The 17,997-nt window shown below is 40.3% G+C and overlaps 1 protein-coding gene across 6 annotated transcripts in view; it reads left to right on the top strand.

Moving 5' to 3' along the window:
* rhbdl3 (rhomboid, veinlet-like 3 (Drosophila)) overlaps positions 1-16,568 on the top strand; it is a 70,892-nt gene extending 54,324 nt beyond the window's left edge. For 5 of the 6 annotated variants that reach the window (XM_051945791.1, XM_051945792.1, XM_051945794.1 and 2 more), the window contains 5 exons: positions 3,549-3,661; positions 11,095-11,195; positions 11,587-11,604; positions 11,946-12,006; positions 14,520-16,568. In XM_051945791.1, coding sequence (XP_051801751.1) covers positions 3,549-3,661; positions 11,095-11,195; positions 11,587-11,604; positions 11,946-12,006; positions 14,520-14,791 — 565 coding nt within the window. In that variant the 3' untranslated portion in view covers positions 14,792-16,568. The remainder of the gene's footprint in view (positions 1-3,548; positions 3,662-11,094; positions 11,196-11,586; positions 11,605-11,945; positions 12,007-14,519) is intronic. The other variant, XM_051945793.1, reaches the window with a different exon arrangement.
* Positions 16,569-17,997: the final 1,429 nt, after the last annotated feature.

The following is a 17,997-nucleotide window of genomic DNA, read 5'->3' as shown; positions in this document are numbered from 1 at the left end:
GCTGGAAGAACTTTCCAGCCACGAAGAGTGCGATGAATGTTTGCTTGTGTGCATGAACCAGCCATCGCTTGTTTACAGTCATCGCACTGAACCACATGCTGTGAGCAGATTTGGGTACATTTCCAGCAACCACACACCTCTGTTATGTTTTTGTCATTATTTTTGTTCCTCTTTTATGCTGCGTGAGTGCATTTCCATCCGTACGTGGTGTGACTCTCGCCTCCATCTTTGTCCATATTCAATGCTAGAGTGCACTGGCACATGTCAGTGATTATCTGGAATTTATTTTGTGCATGTATAAGCAAACATACTAATAATATGGTCTTGGTGCCACTCACTGCATTCTAGCTATTTTTTAAATTATTGGCATGTAGCGAAAATGACTTTCTGTTCCTATATTTCTAAAAAGATTATAGTGGTTTCTTTTTTCTTGTGATAGTCATCAAATTGCCCCTTTCCTTTGTATTTGTGCACAGCCTCTATCATTTGCAGAATCTTGTTTTCCTCCTCCTCGAAGAAGAAGCTCCCATTCACTCTTTCACAGTGTGGAAAACAACTTCCATCCCAGTAAACATAAACCCAGAATTTGATTTTGTCACAGTTTCTGTTTTATTATAGTATGGTGCCATAGTTCAGCGTGTTTCTTGTCAATCATCAGACACCCACAGGAGGAGATGGAAACGTGCTGCTTTTACAGAGTTTATTATGACATCCAGGTCTTCACATTTGGAGCATCTTGCTGGCAGGGAAATAAGTCATTTTCAAGTGTGTCTGATTGCAAGCTGTGGTACAAATATTAATACATGCAGCATGGATTGAGTAACGATTGGAGAAATGTGACGTTTCTGTAGACAGACATGAGAGACACTATAGGTGCATATTGGTGAGTTTTAAAACCACAGTCAGAAAAGGAAAACTAGCACTCAAGTAAGACTGAACAGTGCAGTTAGGTATTTAGTTGTTATTTTTGGGACATCTAATACTCAATAGCTGCACACACACACACCACACACACACACACACTGTGTAATCCTGTCAACAGCTCAGCTACCAGATCCTTCCCAATTCTCAAATCGAAAACTGAGTAGATGTTGCCTCCAAAAAGAAAACCTCAGTAGAGAAGTATGTAGACTTATCAAATCCCAATTTCTTCCTTCATCTTTCTTTTTGTATACATATTGAAGTGTTTTTATGCCTTACAGACATGCATTGATTCCATTAACTGATAGTGAACAAAAACAAAAACCAGCAACAGTTTTGATGAATGACAATTAGTCAGCTAATTTGTTTAATCAAGTGAAAATGGAACATTTGTTGGTTCCAGAAGTTCAGATGTGAAGATTTGTTGCATTTGAATGTTGTGATTTTTGTGTTGTGAGTTTCACCGTCATTGCGTTTAGAAAGTTTCTTTGGTTTAGAAGACATTTAAAGGTATTACCTTTAAGTCTCATTTAACCCCCTGAATTGCAAGCAATTTCTAGGTATTTTTGTTCCTGTCACATTTTTACTCATTGTGGTCTCATTTTTTCACTACAATATAAAATCCTGCACCTCTATGGAAACATCATAACCATGGAAGAAAAGACAGACAACTCAGACAATAACATAAATAATAAAAAAGTGACTAAATGTATTTTATTAAAATGTAACCCTTTATTTTTTTTATTGCATTCGGATCAGATCAACCTTTATTGTCATTTATCTGTACATACAAGTGTAGTGCAGGTAAAATGAAAGGGTGTTTCACTAAGAATTTCATTTTTAATAAAAAAAGTGCATAATTTAAAACACACACACATATCCCTGAGATGTATTACAGTTGAAATGAAACTGAAATATAATTTTTTTTCTGTTGAATGTGGTTTTGGTTGAAGTGCCAGTTAAAGTGACTCTGTGGATTATAATAACTTAAAACTAGAACTAAGGTGCAGTGGTGTGTAAATTCTGGATCAACTGTTCAGCATTCTAACAGCTTCTGGGATGAAGCTGTTGATCAGTCTGGTGGTTCTGCCTTTGATGATGCGGAACCGTTTGCCTGATGGCAGCAGTTCGAAGTAATTGTGGAGAGGGTGTGAGGGGTTTCTGACAATGGTCAGCGCCCAGCTCCAACAGCGGCTCTGGAAGAGTTCTTGGACAGAGATGAGGGAAACTCCAATGACCCTCTCGGCTCCCCTGACTATCCTCTGCAGAGCTTTTTTGTCTGACATGCTGCAGCTGGAATACCATGTTGAGATACAGCATGTCGGAATGTTCTCAGCCACACCTCTGTAGATGATCCTAAAGATGCTGGTGGGGAGAGAGGCTTGTTTCAACTGCACTTTCTCAGGAAGTGCAGTCTCTGCTGGGCCCTGAGGTGTTCTTGTTCCAGCTCAGGTTCTGTGAGACTCTGATGAACTTGGTGTTTTCCACTCTGTCTACTGTGCAGCCACTGATGCTGAGGGGAACATGCTCAGGTAGCAATCTCTGGAAGTTAATGATTATCTCCTTCATTTTGTCCACATTGAGCACCAGATTATTCTCACTGCACCAGCCCTCTAGGTCTTTAGCTTCTTCACTGTACATTAACTCCTCATTTCCCCGCATGAGTCCCACCACTGTGGTGTCATCTGCAAACTTGATGATCTGGTTCCCCTCGTGTCTGGATGCACAGTCATGTATTAACAGTGTAAACAACAATGGACTGAGCACACAGCCTTGAGGAGATCCAATGCTCAGTGTGATGGAGTTGGACATGTTCGCTTTGACATGGACAGACTGTGGTCTCTCGGTCGGAGGGTCAGGATCCAGAGACATGTGGCCAAGCAGGAGGAGCTTCTCCATTAGTCTCTGGGGGATGATGGTGTTAAACGCTGAGTTGAAATCAATGTACAGGATTCTAGTGTAGGTGTCTTTATGGTCCAGATGAGTGATGACAGAGTGCCAGGTGGTGGATATTGCATCCTCTGTGGAGCGGTTGGGACGATAAGCCAACTGGAGCGGGTCAAGTGAAGCAGGGAGGCTGGCTGTGATGTGTGGATTGACGAGCCATTCAAAACACTTCATCCTAATTGGTGTCAGTGTAACGGGGCGGTAGTCATTCAGACAGGATACCACTGATTTCTTTGCCACTGGTATTATAGTGGATGTTGTGAAGAATCTGTGGACGATGGCCCGACTGAGGGAGACTGAGGGTTGAAGATGTCAGTCAGAACTTCTGTCAGCTCGCCAACGCAGACTCTAAGCACAAATTCCAAGATGTTATCTGGACCTGCAGCTTTTTGTGTGTTGACCATGGTTAGAGTCCCCCATGTGTCTGCTGCGTTGATGGTGAGAGCTGGCCCAACAGATGGTGGAGAAGGACCAGCCCTCACTGTAGTTGTTGGGTTGCGATGCTTCAAAACGTGCAAAACAGTTGTAGAGCCTGTTTGGAAAAGAAGCATCATCATTGTCGACCCCTTTCCTGGACTTCTGGATTACATCATAAACTTACAGTTAAATATGTTTTTTTCAGTGTGTTTATGTGTGTGTTTCTTCATATATATATATATATATATATATATATTTTGCAGGATTGAACATCTGAGCCTGAACATGGCCATGCAGCTGCTGGTTGGAGTCCCTCTAGAAATGGTGCACGGTGCCCTAAGGATCGGACTGGTCTACGTGTGCGGTGTGTTGGCAGGTAGGTTTCTGTATCCCCAAGGCAAAACACAAACACACACAGAAGGACAGAAGGGTTTTGCTATTCTACTCCACCGTTTTTCCATCTGCTTGTTGTGTGTTTTTATGTACTGAACAGCCTATCAGGTTCCAGCTAGTGTGTTGGTCGATGCTAATCAATGAGAACATGATGGATACGGGTGTGTGGGGTATTTTCATGACAGATGGCTTTGTGTTTCTGTTTTGCTACCAGCCATGTTGGGATGTAGGGGGGTTGACAGAGCCCCATCAAAGCCCCTGCATCCCCCCATATTCATTCACAATAGGGCAGAGAAAAGCGCTCAATCAGAGATTGACCACACACAGTAATAATGAAATGGGAAGGGGATCGTATGAGAAAGGATGAAGAGGGAGGAGAGGAGCGGCTGAGAATTAAGAGAAACCGAGCAAAAAACACAAATGAGAAAGTTACACAAGCTTTGAACAAAATGTCACTGTTCACTTCCTACTTCCATATCAACCTCAGGCAGTGGTGCACATTCTTTGTTTATCCTTGTTCAGCAAAACGGCATTTGTGTGTGTATGTGTGATCACGAGCTCTGTTTCTTTACAGAGTCACTGAACAAAGTGATCGGCCCCGGTTTTGATTTCCTTGGCATTTTATAAAAGTTTTTTCGCGCCTGGGGGTGACACTTCTAGCAAGATTACTGGAGTGGAAATATTGAGCTACTTTTCGAGATGAGAGCTTTCCTGTTGATGGAAACATGGCGCCTTGTGGCAGTAAATGAGAGTTGTTACTGATAGAGAGGAAAAAGACAGAAATGACTGCGTGATGTAAATTGCAGCCAGTGAGGTTTGTTTAATATTCATGAAAATTTCTGTCCATTTCTTCCTCCACATCTCTGAGCCTGTGTGTGTGTGTGTGTGTGAGGGTCGCTGACAAACACCCCGGGGATACCAGCTGCGGTGGCCTGTAGCATTAACCTCACAGTGAAATGAGGAGGAAACGCACCATAAATCACACACACTTATGTATGCACACAGACTAACACACACACGTCTGCTGTTTTAATTAGATATCGACCAGCAGCAGAAAAAGGGAGGCTCGCACTGGTTGTGTTGGCTGCAGTGTTTGGATTTGTTGGGCTTTTTTTTATTTTTTTTTTAATTTTGCCAGTAGAAAGACTTGAGCCAGAACATGCAGCATTTAGCAATGAATGAATATTTGCTTCCATATGTGTTGTATATGCACCAGTGTTTTATAGACAGCAATTTTAGGCTATCAGCGGTTAGGATGATGGTTTCTGAGTTTATTTGATAGAAAGCAATACTGACAGATTTAATTTCCTATAAAGTTTTATGTTCAAACTTTATTGTTTATTTTATGTTCCCTTAAGTCTGCAGTGCCAAACTTTAATCTCCTCCATCTGGCAGTGAGAGTAATTACTGAAACATTATGGACATGTGCTTTTGATGCACGGCGCCAATCAAAAATATATTCATCCCCTTTACAGTGACTCACCAAATTCAACACAGGTTCTGTCAGTTGGCGCAAGAAGTCACACAATTAGTGATATGGAAATCATCTGAATGCAGTGAATGTGTCTCAGATGATTGTAGTATAAATAGACCTGTATCTGGAAGGTGCAGTCACTGGTGAGTCAGTGTTCCTATTGCCGATTTTTAACCGATCACCACTGTTGAAAATGCTCATATTCAATCTTGACTGGAGTTCACCAGAAGGCATTTTAGAGACTCTGAAGTTAACTGGAAGAAGGTTCCTTGGTCTGGTGAGACTAAAATGTAGCTTCATGGTCGTTAGACTAGACACTATGTTTGGCGGACAATAAACACTGTGGACATCGTGAAGCATGGTGGTGGCAGCATCATGATGTGGGGATGCTTCTCTGCAGCAGGTCCCAGAAGGCTTGTAAGGTTGCAGGTAAAATGAATGCAACAAAACATAGGGAAAACCTGGAGGTTAACCTGATGCAGTCTATAAGTATTTATCCCCCTTAGAGGGTTATTCCACAGGGGATAAATGCGATTGCAGACACTGTATGCCTCACTGGTGATTGCTTTCTCTTTTAGACTTTGTTCCTTCCTCTAAATGCTGAGTTTCTTCTTTAACTGGAGAATCAGAAACTTTTCTTGAACATTTCCTAGGATTTTTCACCTTAGGCTTAACAATACCTATAGTTTATTCTGTCTTTAACATATATCTCTGCAAGAGCCCTAAAATAACTTACCGATCAGGCTTTGGCCTGTTTGTGTGTGGAGAGGATAATTTTGAAAATACAGTTTTAGTTTATTCAGTGATCCATTGTTGTGGCTCTGCTAAAAAGAGCTTGTTTTGTCGACTGAAATTTAAAATTTCATAATTGGACATCATTTTTAAGTGTACAAAACACTAGCTGATTTATCTATTGGTAACTATGCATTTCTTACAATTATTTAGGGACATTTAAACAGTTTATTCCAACATTTTCCACTAGTGCTAGACTGTAAATTATCAATAGTCACACAAACAACTACTTTATATTTTTCGGCATAATAAGACTGTCAGATTGTGTGAATAAATGTTACAAGCAAAGGGAAGGGGCTCAGCTGGCACATACAGGGGTCATGCCAAAGGTCAGAGGTCAAGTAATGACTTAGAGGAAGGTCTGTGACCCCCTAGAGTCAACACACATGCTCACACTTTAATGGAAATAATGGACTGGCATGTAAACACACAGAGTAGTCACACAAAAAAGCAGCAGCTTCTCTTTCCAGAGGCTGCAAGACAGGTGCAGCAACAGACAGGGACAAGTGTGTGTGTGTGTGTATGTATGTATATATATATATATATATATATATATATATATATATATATATATGTATATGTATAAACCCTCTGACGAAAAAAGTAAACAACAGAGCGATACAGAATATATCTCATATAATATACACAAGGGAGTCCACTCACATAGGACACAGAGCACCACGGAGTAATACCTTGGTAGCTTCAGTCAGCTCAATATGCAGCTAAGCTGTTGGTTTTCCTCATTATGAGCACTGATGTACATAATTATTTCCCCTCATGTCCCTGTTCTTTTGGAAGAAGAGCCAAGAAAAATGAGATGCTGCTTTCAAATCTAAAAACTGCCGGCCTCCTGGGGCCTGCTGAGGGACTCTGAGAGATTGTGTCCTTGTGTGTGCGTGTGTGTGTGTGCATGCAGCCACAGTGCTAAAATAATGTTATTTAACCAAGGTAATTACAGGGATGGAGGTCACCCTGTACAGACACACTGCCTCAACTCCAAACAGAGGTGGAGGTGTCCTGAGCAGGTGTCTGGGTGTGTGGTGTGTCTAGAGGAAGGGAAAAGGGTGTAATCTACAGAGTAGCAATCTAAACATTACCGTTTAATTTTGATTTTGGGAGGTGTCAATTAGATTTAAACACGATTTAAAGTTTATACTGAATTAATTCAAACTGACATCTGTTTTTCCACAGTTAACATGATTAATGTAAGAAATGTTTCATTAATTTGTTGTAAAATCGATTTTTGTGTACCTATGACTGAGAGAAAAGCTGTTGATATGTTGCTGTGTGTGTGCGTGCATGTGTGTTTGAGTAATTACTTTGCTACTTCGATTGCTATGCAATATTTAATGACTTGGTGAGTCAGACGCATTAAGCTACACACACCTGAGAAGAAATATAAGGACGTTATCTTTGATGCTAAATGTCAGGCCCACCTTTTCAAATGTCCTTTAATTTCTCTTTCAACCACATTTTACTTTGACAGCATAGAACTGGATTCAAGCACACTGAATTGAAACTCACTTAAGATTGTCTGTTAAAGTTTTAATAGTTATTTGACTGAATAATTTCAGTGCAGATTTGAAAACCTGTAAACACAGTTCGATGGTAACGTTGTCAGCCACTTACCCTCCTGATTGAAACTTGATACTGGAATTATTATTAACCTTACTGTATTATGTCACTGTGTATTTATCATCTAAAAATGGAAACTCAAAAGCATTCAAGTGAACCAAGTTGGTGCAGTGTTGTCATTTTATGCAGTTTAATCCACAATTTATTCACAGTGTCTCAGTTTTCTGAGTGTGAAATTTGTGTTACAGTAGCCCACACATTAAACCATTTCGTGTTTTTTGAAGAATCAATGAAGTCATTTATACTGCACTGTACTGTTATGCAAGCAATAAGAAAACACACACGCATGCACACATACACACACACACACACACACACACACACACAGTACACTATATAAATACACGTACGTCATTCAAATATGGCACAAAACCAACTGAATTCCCTTGATGTTCTTACAGTAACCTCATTCTGTCACCACGCTTAGGAAATTCTACTTTTCTATTTTACTGTAATAGTAACACATTTTCTCATGCTTGTGTACACGTACCAGTGTGTGTGTGTGTGTGTGTGTGTGTGTGTGTGTGTGTGTGTGTGTGTGTGTGTGTGTGTGTGTGTGTGTGTGTGTGTGTGTGTGTGTGTGTGTGTGTGTGTGTGTGTGTGTGTTTTCATTGATCTCATGCTGTCCTCGTCTCCTATAAATAGCATCATCATTGAAAGACAATGGCTCATCGAATCATAACTCCTTATGGAGATTTAAAGTCCAGCTTCTTTTCTATCTGTTGTAGTTATATACTGGAGAGCACGCCTATAGTGTGATATACTATATTCTTATACTATGTTTTTGTGTGTGAGTGTGACAGAGACATAGAGCTAGAATAGGTGAAACATGGCATTGCCCACACAGCTGTAATAATGTTCAATTTTACGAGGTCAGCTCAGTGTAGCTTAAGCTTTGTCAGTTGATTTTACATGGGAGAGTTTTTGAGAGCTTAAACATGGAAATGAGGTTCACTGTTCAGTGAGCCCATCTGTTTTGTTGATATTTATTCTTGATTATGTACCATTGAAGAACTACTGAACACTCCTGCACTAGATCCACTTCAAGGACTTGGGATCATAGATGCGGTACGATGTTTCAACAAAAACTGAAGTCTGATGAACATAAGGATTGCTTAACCACTCACCTACTCATATCCTCCTTTTAACAATTTATTGTGACTGTAAGGAGCCCGACTGAAAAGGAACACAGAACCTTTAATGCAATTAGGCAAAGTTTACATAAATTTACCATTTATCATTTTGCTAAAACATTGTTTTGTGCCCATGAAAAATTAGATTTACTGGAGTCCAACGAAGCAGGCTAATCTATAAAACATGTTCTCCGACTGCAAACAACAAAGATAATTTGTGGAACCACTTATCTCAAAGTGATCCAGACTCTAATCAACATCATAAATGGACACTGCACAGTCAATAAAATGAGCCACCCCAACAGCTGGGTCTCAAACGCCTGTTAAGTTCTGTCTGTACCATCTGTAGCCACAAAATGGAAAAAAAAATCAATTTGACTGACTGGTGAAGACAGCAACAACAAAATGAGCGTGTTTTCAGATTCTGTACGTGTATGACAACCATTGTAATTTACAGTATGCATGCATATTTTTGTGTGTTATGCAACAAAAAAAAGTTTATTTGTATTGTGAGAGAAACAGAAAGAGAGTGGGTGAACGTACAGTAGCCAAAGTGTGAGACCATTCATCAACAGCTCCTTATGCTCACTTTTGCCGTGTGGGCAGCTGTGTCTTATATACTTAGCATCAATAATGTACAGAGTTCAGTGTTGCGGAGCATAGGGAAGGAAAAGATAAACTGCTAAACAGAGAGTGGATGCAGAGAGAGAGGAAAAAGAAGGAAAAAGAGCAGAAGAGTGAAGGAGAGAGTTTTCTGTGGGTAATTTAATAGTCCACCTCAACATGTCTCCTTTTTTTCTTTTATTCTGTTTCTTGCACAGAGACTGCAGTGAGAACAAATGTCTGCCTCTGAATGCCCCCTGTATTAAAACTTTTCTATGCTTGATTACATCTTTTGTGCATGCAATGAATTGGTACCAAGGTGCTGAAGAGAGCAATTCACTGTTTGCTGCTGCCCAATTTCTGTGAATGTGTTTGTTTTACATAAGTATCGCAGCATGTGCTGGTACAGTATGAGCAAGCCTCTGCTGACGGACGCCTATTTATAATACACCCACATTAAATAGCAAGTGGCAAAGCTGCCTTTATGCCATTCAGAATAGATGTATTCAGTGCGCAAATGGTCACAGCTTGTACAAAAACAGTTTAAATTAGCCACTTAGTCACGGTGTCTGTCTGTATGACCCTTTAAGGGAAGAATTATTCACATTTCCTTGTGAATAGTTGAATCTCTGTTGGCATGTGACACTTTTCAAAACAAATATAGCACCGTATCATTAAGTACTGTATCACATTATAGCAAATTTGCAATATATGTGCATCCATTTATCTGAAAAGAACCAACTGACAGGCTGAGGACATCTAATACTGATGCAAATTTCTATTTTTCTCAGCATTTTAAAGCAGCTATAAGCAACATTGTAAATAACAGAGAATAATGACTTTTGTTTTATGTGTGTGGAAGTGTCGCTAGTCATGAACCGTACACAGCCTATATCCCTAAAGTGCACAGAAAAGATAAAGCACAACAATTACCACAACGCGACAGGGATTTTTTTTTAGCATGTTTCAACACAGGGTTCACTATCATTGCTCTCAAAGTAACATTTTCAGCATTTAGGCAACTTTGATAAAACCCTACTGTTTCTTATCTCATTAGTAGCAAGTAGCAGACGCAGAGGTGAAAATAGTGGAGCACTTAGCAGCTTAGGAGTCTAATATTTCCCTCAGGAGTTGATTTAGAGCTAAAAAAAAAAAAAAAAAAAAGAATGAATATTGGACACTAAGCCAACCTATGTTACTTCCCATCAGCAGAATGCATAAATAGGAAAATGTTTGCTATGCCAGCTCAGAGTAATTGATGGTAAATTGTCAATGTTACTGTTTGTGTTCACTGCCACTGAATGGCAAACAGGTTGTTGCATATCTAAAGACTGTATGTCCATGTTAGTTTAAAAGCTAAGACTCTAAGTTCATTGGTTTTTCAGTTTATAGATAGATACATTTGACTATTCGATAGATACTTTATTAATCCTAAAGAATATTAGGCAACTGCTGCTCCAGAATGTTTTTCAACTGCTGTCTCAGGCTCAAAAATGAACCTCTTATCTAATCCAATGTCTCTGATTTTGTCTTTATTTCATAACACTCACATCCCTGGCTGATATGATTCATGTTTTTAAATTTATCTGAATGCTAAAAAAAAAGAAAGAAAAACAGCAGCGTGATTGCTGAACAAAGGTTTTAACAAATGCTCATTTTCATTGCATGAATGAGATCCTGTTGCTTTTTCAAGATTCAGAAAATAAATGGTTGTCTTCTTGTGTTTATAACTTTACCCAAAGCAAGCACGCTGACCTGTGGCCTTTATCTCTGCTGTAGGGTCCCTGGCGGTGTCTGTCACTGACATGACAGCTCCAGTGGTCGGGTCGTCTGGGGGAGTTTACGCTCTGGTCTCAGCACATCTGGCAAATGTAGTAATGGTAAGTTTTTGTTTTTGCGTGTGTGTGTGTGTGTGTGTGTGTGTGTGTGTGTGTGTGTGTGTGTGTGTGTGTGTGTGTGTGTGTGTGTGTGTGTGTGTGTGTGTGTAGAGGATGATCACGTTATTCATTTGTCGTGTCACTACAGAGCATTGCCACATTATCACAGCAGCCTGTTATGCGCCCCAACAGGTGCTTCTCTATCTACAGATGCCATACATTCCTCACCATCAGTTTTTGCTTTTCCTTCAAAGATCAGAAAACCGTGTGAGCATATTCACATGTTTATGTGACAGAGTGTGAATAAAATCCCATCTCAATGCCTCCTGCTGTCCTCTGACATCTGCGCCCACTCTGTTTGGTCTGACTCCCCCCTCCTCCCACCCCTCCTCAGCCAGCGGCGTCACTCAAGGTGAACCTCTATTATGTGCAATGGAGTTCTCATGATGTATCCTGCCAGATCCTCCACAACATTCTTGAGGTCAGGCTGGAGTGTTTGTCTTCCTCCTTGCCTCTGAAATCTTATTATCTAACACAGCAAGAGCAGATTGGGGGTCAGAGTGTCTCTGGGGCTTTTACAATTGACGTGAATTGAGACAAAGGGCACAATCTTGTGCCATTTCATGTCAGCATACGTGCGCATGTCTGAGGAGGACTTGACCTTCCAGCACAATCAACTCTGTTTTTATCATCAGAACTGTGTCTTCTTATGATTTCTACAACTTGTCTTTTCTTTGTCTTTCTATTTTGTAGAATTGGTCAGGAATGAAGTGTCAGTTTAAGTTGTTCCGGATGGCCATGGCTCTGGTTTGCAGTAAGTCTGAATGAAAATGGCACACTCCCACACTCACTTCAGCTTTACAGTTACTTTTCAACACATGAGTTATACTTGGAACCTGCTTTTTGTTCAATTTTGCCACCAGAAATTAATGTTACACCAAAGATTCCTGTTTAGAAAAATACAGTTTTGCCCAAAAGGCTGCAATAGTAAAGTCTCTGGTCACTGAATAAACCCCTAAATACCACTGTCAGGAAGTTTTTTTGAATGGCAGTAATCTTTTTGTTCCGTGGAGTGGTTTATATGTTTGTCTATATTTTTTCATCTTGAATGTATAAATGCCTCTTTCTCCATTCATTCCTCCCTGCTTGCTGCAGCTGGAGCAAACCAGCTCACCTTTAACTCTGCTCAGAGTGAAGCCACTCTGCGTTGTGAAATGGCAGGTTGTGATATTAATAATAATACTGATTCTAAAGAAGAAGGTCAATACAGAAAGGCTCACCCTGCGAGTTCAGTGATTGCTTCCTTAAGTTAAAGGCATTATGGAGGATGTTTTTTTTTTTGTTTAATTTGTCTGATTCACATAAAATGAATATACTGACCTTTAGTGGACTTGTATGTATGGTTTCTAAAAAAATTAAAAATTAAAAAAATTAACTGTGGACATGGCAGGACCTGAAAAACATCAGCCAATCAACGCGCTCGGACCGAGGCGTTTGGTTTGCTCCCTTTCCTGTCAATCAAAAATCTTCCGGCTCAGGCCTAGTTACGTAGGTTACGTACGCCTTGGACTTCTGTGTTTTCTGTATGTGTTGCTTTGGTATAGCTTCGTAGTTAGCTGGCGACTTGTTTTGCTCATCTTTTTTTACATAATGGCAGATAAAGATCCAGGGGGACCCAGCCGTAAAAGACAACTTCACGAGTCCTACGCAAGTTTCTGGAGGGGGGCGTTTCTTCGTAAATGTTAAGAGGGGGGAGGTTAGAGGGGGGTGAGGGAGAGGTTGTATGTGCGCATGCTACGTTCAAAGTCGTAGGAAATTAAATCTCCTCTAATGCCTTTAATTGTTTTGAAATCTCAGCTGTGGCATTGACAGTTTATTTTGCACAGTGTGTCTTCTAGCATATACACTCAACAGAAATATTAACGCAACACTTTTGTTTTTGCTCCCATTTTTTATGAGATAAACTCAAAGATCTAAAACATTTTCCACATACACAATATCACTATTTCTCTCAAATATTGTTCACAAATCTGTCTAAATCTGTGATAGTGAGCACTTCTCCTTTGCTGAGATAATCCATCCCACCTCACAGGTGTGCCAAATCAAGATGCTGATTAGACACCATGATTAGTGCACAGGTGTGCCTTAGACTGCCCACAATAAAAGGCCACTCTGAAAGCTGCAGTTTTATCACACAGCACAATGCCACAGATGTGGCAAGATTTGAGGGAGCGTGCAATTGGCATGCTGACAGCAGGAATGTCAACTTCGCACAGCCATTGAAGAGGAGTGGACCAACATTCCACAGGCCACAATCGACAACCTGATCAACTCTATGCAACTCTCTGTGCACTAATCATGGTGTCTAATCAGCATCTTGATATGGCACACCTGTGAGGTGGGATGGATTATCTCAGCAAAGGAGAAGTGCTCACTGTCACAGATTTAGACAGATTTGTGAACAATATTTGAGAGAAATGGTGATATTGTGTATGTGGAAAAAGTTTTAGATCTTTGAGTTCATCTCATAAAAAATGGGAGCAAACTGTTTTGGAGTTTTGGTTTTTCCCCTCATCCTCGCCACTCTAGTATCCTAGCTCTCAGGACCTGTTCTTTGGTGAAAGTAGCATTTTGGAAGTATTGTGTTGATATTTTTGTTGAGTGCAGAAAACACCATATGCACAAGTAAAAAAAAAAAAACTTAAATTTTCACTAGAGTAGGTCATTAAAGTTTCTGGCAGTGCAGCTTCTGTCTTATAAAAGTGTCCAACTGTGAAAATTCCCTGAGTGTTAAGTAGTAGTTATTCTCTTTCTGTGTGAGACAGGCAGATTATTTTGTAAGGCAGCACAGGATTCTGGGCCACACAGTATTGACCAGCGGCACAAACATCAGGGAGAAAGTTTAAAGTGATTTATTTTAAATCTAACAATAAAAATGTAATACAGTGGTGGATTGCAAAGTTGAGTCCTTACCTGCTGTAGATCCATGACTTGTGCCTCCAAGATTACAGATACAAACAAAAATAAAATGCTGCTTGACACAACATCAAGTAAATTGTTGGAAAAGGGGTTTGACAGCAGCAAATATACTTGTTAGCTCGTTACCTTTGACATATGTACATGAATAAATGAGATGTGATGGAATTGAAGGGTATTAAATCATGTCTTTTCCAAGTCTTTTAAGTATACAATTCCCTTCTTTTGTTGTTGTAGTTCTAAGAGATTTAAACTTGTTTTCTGCCTTTAAAAAAAGTGACTGTATATTTTAATAAGTGTATCTTCATACATGCTCACTAACATCTTGTGTTTCCCTGTCTCGGCTCACAGTGAGTGTAGAGTTTGGTCGAGCGGTGTGGCTGCGGTTCTACCCTCCAGCCTTTCCTCCGTGCCCCAATCCGAGCTTCGTAGCTCACCTGGGGGGAGTGGTGGTGGGCCTGACGCTGGGCGTGGTGGTGCTGCAAAACTACGAGCAGCGACTCCAGGAGCAGTCCCTGTTCTGGATCTTTTTCTGTGTGTACACCTTGTTTGTACTTTGCGCTGTCTTCTGGAACATTTTTGCTTACAGCCTGCTCGATGTGCGACTGCCTCCGCCACCATGAGTCGCTTATTAGAAGTACACAGGACACTTTATCCCCTTTATTCCTCCACTGATAGATGCCTGACCACCTGGCTGGATGAGTCACGTTGGCCCTCACTCTCTTGAGCCTCATCTTGCGGTGATCAGAGTCGACTGACAGCCACCTTCCTGCTACGTCCAGCGCTCTGATGCTAGGATATCTGGCATGCAGCAGCCCTCCTATTAGTATTTGTTGAGCCACGTGCTACATTTGTGTGTTAAACCTTATCATTTTTCCCACTTGTCATCTGTTGTTGATGCCACTGCATCGACAAATGAGAAGCCTCAGATCTGACGGAACAGAAACAAGCAGGAACTGACCTGTCCACGTGGCTCGAGCCTCTCTGCCTGTTCCTCCTCACTCCGACAGTGCCTACTCCTAGAGACTGATGAAAGTATTTCTGCACAGTTGCCTCTCACATAGGGTGACAGAAGTGAAACCCTGCATTTCCAGATGAAAACATTTCCTCAAAACCTCGTTATCTGTGAATGAACAAGGAGTTCATGTGAGAATTTAAGCTCAGTTGGATGTTTTGTCATCAGTACAAGCAGCTCATGAGCATCAGAGGTTCAGATACAACAGGCAGCAGGATAGTCGACCCTCTTTAAGTTTCACAACACAAAGAGAACAGGAAGCAAACGGGCTGCAAGCCCCCTTCAGAAGGTATTATGAATTTGCGTTTTGAAGGACAGTGTGGGTTGCTATTCAGTGTTGCCTTCAGCATTTGTCACTTCCTCAGAGAAGGATTAATTTGTGCAGCACTGTTTGGATCCTCAAACTTGTGTCTTGTTTGTGTGTGTGTATGCAGGGAGTGCGACAAATGTATCATTGTGTGTAGAGATAAAAGTGAAGCAGAAGTGCCATTCAGACTTTAAGCTTTTAAAAAAAATGATGCCAAAACATTGCTACAAGCACTGACGGGGAGGAGCGCAACCTCTAACAAATACTGCTTTAGTGTTCGCAAAATTAACCTAATTTTGTCCCATTAGGAGTCGATCGAATGTAACAGAAAATATTCTCTAAAGTTAGATCTTGTCATTTTATCCCTGCTGGGCATTTGCAGCGATTTCTTGTAAAGGTCAAACACTGCAAAGACGTTAAAGAAGTTTATTTATTGATGGTGAGATAGGGTTAGTAGGATTAGACTAATGAAAACGCTCACCAGTAGGGACAGCCAGGCCATTCTGAATAAATCCCGTCTTTTTCTCTCATTACCAAACATAGAAGAGCACACATGCCTGACCTCGACTACATCTGGGCTGGGGTTGTTTCACTCTCGGTTCAGGAGGCGATTGGACAAAGAAGCAAATCAATGCTCTCTCATTAGTTCCTGTCTCAACTTAATTTGTTAATTGATCGAACCGGGATGGAAAGCCACCCCAGCCCCCAGCTGTAAGTCTCAAACTGTACTGTATTTTAACCTCGTGTTACACTGGTAACTGCTTCGCACAGACATTAATATAATGTAATTAAATACAGATTAATATTTTAACATGCATTTGCTGTTGATTTTTTACATGGTGATATTGGTATGTTGCGTAAATTGTTTGGTCAGTCTGCATCGTGATATGTCAGCTATATCCTGTATGTATCCTATTTAAAAACTGATTAATGATGGCTTGGGATTGTATATAATAAGGGCTATGACACACAACTGAGTGAGGGGTAAACCACTGATAATAAATTAACATTGTGCATATTTTGTAGATTTGATATGTACATACTGGGGTACAATAAACAATTTTATACAGAAACAAAATGCCTTTTTTCTCTCTTTTTTGCCCTCCCCTAAAATAGTGTTGTAATGCTGGTATTTTGTCTGTGCTTCAGTGAATAACGTGAAAATATGGACATCAACGTCACATCAGGAGATGGCCACTCTGCTTTAGTCGCGAAGGTTTTCAAGCATTTAAACACAAACATCTTGACCAAAAGAAACCTCTTTGTGACCTTAGGTCATGTCACACATGGCTGCACACACACATGCTGGTTTTATTCAAAATTGAGGGAGGAGGACAGGAGTTACCCTCCATTGTGCACAGACAAAAATGTTCAAAGTAAGCACCCTTGAAACCAGATTAGCTTTATAATTCAAACCCAGTGTTTAGAGAAAGCTCATGGCCCCAGAGTGGAGAGCCGGGGTGAGAGCCTCTGTGAGAAAAGCAGACGTCAGAGTGATCAATGAAATGTGTGAGCGTACAAGAATTGGCCATAATTCATTCAGAGAAGGGACCCCTTAAGCTGTCACTGAACGTCTTCTCTGTCTAGCCAGTACAACCATATGGAGAGTAGCGGTTTTGAAGGCGTACAATGAAAAATTCATTATGTGACCAAGGGAAACTGCCTCACTTGTGTTTCCCCTTCATAAATCTACCATTTCAGAGGTAATCATTCACCTTGGTGAGAAAGAGAAGACAGGAGAAGTTGTAGGAAAGAAAAATCTGTCTCAACACATCTGTCGCCTCTCTGCATTTACCCTGCTTGCCGAGAGAAGCTCTTTTTACAATTTGGTCTTTTTTTTTTTTTTTTTTTAAATAGAATTCACAGCTTTTGAAGTATATGCAAGGATAAATAGAAACAAAATACACAAAGTTGTTGAAATGAGTGATGGGGATATAAATATTACTTTTATATTGCAGCTGGTGAGTGTGAAGCTGACATACTGTTGGGTATTATATTACATCAAAATGAATTACAGTTAGTAGCAAAATTGATTTGTTGATTATTTTGGGGGGTTAATAAACTGGTTCTCCAAAATAAATAGTAATTGAAGCTTTCAAACATATACATTTACCTTTAAAATGCTCTGGATCATTAACATTAATGGTTGAGTTCAGCGGTTATAAGTATTTACATGGTTTAAGGAGGGACTACACAGTGGCCCAAAGTAAGCTTTACACCCATTTTTAATTTTTGAACATCTCCCTTCTAAACCTTTGGCATTACTGTGCAACTTCAGACTCATTGTACCAAGGTAGGAACACAGTGATCTATTTCTGCAACACTGTCTCCATCAAGTGGATGAAATATCAAGTTGCAATTGTGTGTGAGAGAGAAGGTGTTTGACTTTACAGTGTGGTTGAACTAAGGAAAAAAATATTAAAGTAAGAGTACTGGTGTGTCTACTAATGTTGTTGAGGGTACAAATATATCCTAATAATAACAACAACACTGTAAGACCTAAAGTG

The sequence above is a fragment of the Acanthochromis polyacanthus genome, chromosome 3, assembly GCF_021347895.1.
Source record: "Acanthochromis polyacanthus isolate Apoly-LR-REF ecotype Palm Island chromosome 3, KAUST_Apoly_ChrSc, whole genome shotgun sequence".
In the NCBI taxonomy this organism is placed as follows: Eukaryota; Metazoa; Chordata; class Actinopteri; family Pomacentridae; genus Acanthochromis; species Acanthochromis polyacanthus.
This window is presented reverse-complemented; position numbering and strand designations above follow the sequence as displayed.